The sequence below is a fragment of the Thermobia domestica genome, chromosome 5 (genome assembly GCF_964235325.1).
Source record: "Thermobia domestica chromosome 5, izTheDome1.hap1.1, whole genome shotgun sequence".
NCBI lineage: Eukaryota > Metazoa > Arthropoda > Insecta > Zygentoma > Lepismatidae > Thermobia > Thermobia domestica.
The window spans coordinates 318,627,843-318,633,284 of record NC_137458.1 but is presented as its reverse complement, the minus strand read 5'-3'; the positions used below and the strand labels follow the sequence as shown (position 1 = coordinate 318,633,284).

General features: G+C 36.5%; 1 protein-coding gene across 1 annotated transcript; it reads right to left on the bottom strand.

Annotated features, from left to right (window-relative positions):
• Window positions 1-3,194: 3,194 nt before the first annotated feature.
• Window positions 3,195-4,706, bottom strand: LOC145685669 (uncharacterized). Its single transcript, XM_081758063.1, has one exon. The coding sequence runs from the start codon at window positions 4,704-4,706 to the stop codon at window positions 3,195-3,197; it is 1,512 nt and encodes a 503-aa protein (XP_081614189.1).
• Window positions 4,707-5,442: the final 736 nt, after the last annotated feature.

Below are 5,442 nucleotides of genomic sequence, written 5' to 3'. Positions count from 1 at the left end.
ACCGTAGTTATGCCTTCTAGGCGACCAAACATACTTTCATTGGGACGAACAAACGTCCAGAACTCCGTTTTGAGGCATGTAGAGGCGATCCAACTTACAAATTCTTTTAAATCTCGATTTTTCCATTATATTGCTATACTTTCTTATCTCCTATCGTTGCTCGAAAGTAAAAATAAAATTTTTGGAAAGAAGACCATGGAGACTGTCTTGTCTCATCATCACTAGAAAACTGCTGAACCATTAAAAAAAAATTGAAACCGCGCTTGGCTGGAGCTGGATTTTTCATATCCCTTTCATTATAATGAATATCCTAAGAGGTATTTTTCTCCACATTCAAACTCATCTGTTATTTATCCCATCATCATGAGAAAAACTGATAGACTCTTTCAAATGGATTTTGCAATGTAGGTAGCAGTTGACTCGAGTCGGGTTTCTTTCATGTCACTTTCATTAAAGGTATATTCTAGGGGGAAAGGGTTAAAAAATAGAATATATTGAAAGCTGCTAAACCCTTCAAAATCAAGTTTTGAAAATAGTACTGGGTCACCTAAGCTTTTATAATTTAATTTAGATTCAAATACCTGTTCTAAATGCGAAAAGATGGTTCAAATATGATACACATTTCAAATATTCTACATAAATCTACTCTTCCCGTGAACGCCGGTTCTTGAGCCACTTAATAAATAATTTTATGATTAGAGGTAATAAAAATAATAATTTACAAATGTTACAGATCACCAAGGACTAACAAGGACAAGTTGTGTGATGTGTGGTCAACACATTGTTTTAAGCCTAGGATTGTTGTTTCTTAACTCAAGTAAATTTTCAATTGTCTAAAAATGTAGGTTTAAAACTGTGAAAACTATGTGCGCTTGATCGGAAATCGATCCGAAACAAAGTATATTAAAAATAACTATAATAGTAAAACTACATTTCCTGGTACTAAAAATCACATCACAACCGGAAGTTCAAAGAACTATGCAACGAGAAATCTTGACTGAAAATTCTCCACGATTCGTCCCATTGAACGAATAGTGACACGGTATCTTTTACTTATTCCTTGTCAGAATCTTTCCAAAATTTTCTTCTCATTTCTCATTGTTAATGTCAAAATGCATTCCAACTATTCCTAGAACTTCATTAAATAAACACCCCGTAGCACTAATAATAATAATAATAATAATAATAATAATAATAATAATAATATAGAACATTGTCCCGTTAATAACTAATCATCCTCGATCCTGGACACACTCGATCTATACCAAAGGTCTCCATACAATGATATCACAAGTATCATACATATTGTAGGATTTGGTAATACTGGCTTTCTAGCACTCGCGAACAGTTTTTCGGCCGGGGATTCGAAGAGAAGATCAATGAAACCTCGTCCAATAGCGTTATAGGAGAGGTGAATATAGATGGAATAGAGTGCAAGCACGAAAAATCAGAAATAGAAAAATATGTATGGGCACTGCCCCGCAAATCTCGCAGCACCCGGTCCTGGACACAGACCTCAATCTAGTTTCCAGGTCCCCATGCAATTATTCTACAAGGAACATGCAGTGGTGTGAGATTGTTAGTTCCCGGCTTCTAGCACTCGCGAGAGGCTATCTACCAGGGTTATGGAAGAAAAAAGAGGAAGAAACGGCGCCTAATAGCATTAGTAATTTCGGAAGGGTGTAGATGGATAGAACTCAGCAAGCTGAGAAAACCATCACACGTCTAGATTCAAACATCTGGAAAAACTGCGATGCCCAGCTGAAGGCTGAACAACGAAGGGCAGAAAGCCAGATGCCCTACTGCTGGTCATGAGGTGAATTCAATATGATCGAATAGGATTTTAGTGTTTTGAATCATGCTATGAATTAACTGCAGGATTCACTGTAATGAGGTTATTGAGTATTGGGTTGGCGTGATAAAAAACATGCAGTTAGTAGGGATCTACCATGCCATGCCTTAAAATTATCTTTAGATATTCAAATTTTAAAAATATTTTTGTCTTTTAATTTTTTGTGCAAGTACCTTAGTATGCATTTTATTTTGTCTTTTTAATTTTACTTCTAATTTTGTTGATTTTGAGTTTAGCATCCCTTTCAGCAGTGGGGCGATATGGGACGTGGACCCACAGCTTAATGCAGTATCCGAAACACACGAGCTCCAGCCGGGAAACGAACCCGGTTCTCCCACGTCAAAGGTGCGCGCGCCAACTGCTCAGTCACGAGGGAGCTCACTTCTAATTTTGTGATGAAGATGGTAATAAGGTGTTTAATGATGGATGAATATGAGATGTTGATAATTTTGTATTTTACACTTCCTTTCCCATATAAGCTTGGCTTCTTCTTCATCCTTTGCTCTGGACCTGGAACGAGATTTCTCTAGACTTAATAAGTTCAACTTTGTGAATAAATAAATAAAACACTGTACAACGAGTGGTTCTCTAAAATATTCAAATACTTTTATATCACTGAGATAAAGCGTATCTTTTAAATCCTATCTATCCATTTGCTTAAAATTTAGAATATAATTGCAGTTTTTTTTCTAACGCAACTTCTTATATTTACGTACTACGTAAAGTGTACTCAATCACACAGGTCTCACGACTATTCTAACTTTTTTCTTAAAAATCATCTGTTGTACAGTTAGCATTATAGATCTGTTGTACAGTATCTGTTGTACAGTATTTATAACATTTTTGCTTCCATAAGCCATCCAAAACTTGCTGCTTCCTCAATATCAATAAATACTGATGTAGAAAATTGGACACGGTGAAATGAATAATCATTATTTGCGTGGAGGGGGAAACTTATAAAATATATACAATAAATAATATTTAGATAATATATTACAATATATACTAATAATACTATACTACTGTTAACATACTACTAGACTAATAATATATCGTTAAATAATATATAAATAATAATAGAGAATAATATTTTTTTGGAATAATATCTGGTCAGAGTAAATTTTCCGCCTCCAAAATTTGTCGGCCAGGGCTTATGGCCCATGCGTAAATACGACAGCCATTTCACCAATGATTTTTTACTCATTTATTTACATTTATCCTCGTCTCTTTTAGCCTACATTCACCTTACATTTCATTTTATTTTAATTCCCATGGAAGTTTTATTGCAATTTAATTCAGAAGAAAATCGTATAAAATAACAGCAAATAAATTATACTTCCCTTTATATGTTATTGTCGTTATCATCATCTGCCAATTCTTCGAATCCATAGTCTCGCTCTTCACTTTCACTACCATCTTCCTCGTCCGTTGTTGAATCGCCGTCCGTTGTTATAACAAATTTTGCTTGTTCGTCACTGTCAAAAACACACTGCAGAGCACGATAGCTGTCCTCAATACCTTCTACATGCGTAATATAGTTTCTCCATTTTTCCGGCGTTATGTTCTGAACTGATTCCTTTATTATGTTTATGAGAGCACTGACGGAATGCCCTGTTAAGTTCCTGGCCGCCACTCGCCGTTTTAACTCTGACCACACTTGTTCGATGGGATTCAATACACAATGATAAGGTGGCAAACGTAGCACAACGTGTCCGTATGCAAGAGCAAGTTCATCAATCACGTACCTCTTCTCTTGAAAACCGACATGTTTGTTTACAATTTCTACGAGTACTGGTTTAATTGGAATGGGATTAGGTACAGGTATACAATGTTGATTCATATACCTGATAATGTCTTCCTTCCGCCAAGAAGAGTTTGGCTTCGGATTACTAACACGGGAATGCACTGACGCGTTATCACAAATAATCACTGATGGTTCTTCCAGTCGTTTTAACACGGAATTCTCAAACCATTCTTCAAAGATGGCTGCAGTCACTGTACCGTGGTAGTCCGCAGGAGCATTTTCCATCTTCTTGTGTGTTACGAAAAGTGCGTCCTCAACAAACCCATTACGGCCCCCACAATGAATTATTACTATTCGTTCTCCCTTTTTATCTGACACTGCTACCGAACAATTCTCCGAGTCGTCAGTCCAGTTCTTCATTTTACACGTATTGGTATCGAACCATGTTTCGTCTAAATAAACGTCTCGAAACCCTTCACTACGATACTTTTTTACTTCTTCAATATAACGATATCGCCAAGAAATAATTTCTGGTGATTCCATCCTGCGTGGTTTCCTGTCTGCTCTCCGATACCTAAATCCCATACTTTCTAACAATGTATATAATGTCCGAGCACAATAAGGAAATTCGTAATCGGTGTTGGCGGTTTTCCTGCGCATTGCTTCGCACAATGACTTTACTGACGGTGAAATCCCTTCCTTGTAAAATTCATAAACTGTCCTACGCAGCAAATCCCGGGAAAAGTCATCGATTTTAGAAAACGCAAATTTTGTCTTGTGAACTTTCTTTTTAGTTGGGGTACGGTACGTAGCAGCATCCAAACGTGCAATTTTCTTAATTGTCGAAACACTAACTCCTGTAGCTTGCGACGTTAGTTCATTAATATTCTTGCTCGGTATAGAACCCCCATCGTGCACGATACCGCTAAAAAATGTACGAACACTTTGAATAATTTTCACACTCTGTCTGCTTACTTTTGCTCCTTTTCCAATGACATTAACTTTTCTCTTCGACGGTGTTCTATGTACACTAGGACCGGGACGAGGATCTTCTTGGACTTCCCGAGTCATTGCTTGTCCTTGTTCCCAAGGTCTAAAATAGTCCGACATCTTTGTTCACTTGCAACACACGAACAAGAGTAAAAATGAATTTAACTTAATTTATACACACTTAAATAGATACATATACGCACAAATGTACACCACAGTTAAATACACATGTACACACACATAAATGCTTGAAAGAAATGCACAAGTGCTTTAAACACTTTAAAAAAATCTTCGTATTTATCAGAGAGCTTTTTGAACTTAGCTGTGATATAAGAGAAAGCTAAATGCCCTCTGAAGGGGTGCAGAAGAACAGTAAATTCAGGTCCGTGCAGAGAAGGGTCGTCCTTCGAACGAAACAAGTTCGTGGTGTCCTGCGGTGCATTGTTCTCTAATTTGACACTTCACTTCGTCTGTTTCTCATATATCACATATGTTCACGTGTTCGGGCTTTACAAGAGTCTAAAGTCTTACGCAAGGTTTTTTTTTTTCTACTTTTCGTTTAGCATTAAAACCTGGGGTTTCAACGATTCATATTTTTCAAGTATGTTTTTACATAATCGCTTTATGTTCATTTATAGAAGCAAGTTTCTAGTATTCGACATGGTGTGATGCTTGTAGTATTGCCTAAGAGAAAAGATTTTGTGCTGTCTTGTTTCGAATAGTATATTTGATTCTACTCGAAGAGTTCTGTTTCGTAATGTATCTCGTCACGAAAATTTTGTTCCATCTCATCTCGCGTATGTGTCTTTTTGTTCGATAAATTTACCATATTATTATTACCGGTTATATTAAAATT

Coding starts and splice junctions, on each gene's coding strand:
- LOC145685669 (XM_081758063.1), bottom strand. CDS start 4,706: ATGTCGGACTATTTTAGACCTTGGGAACAAGGACAAGCAATGACTCGG.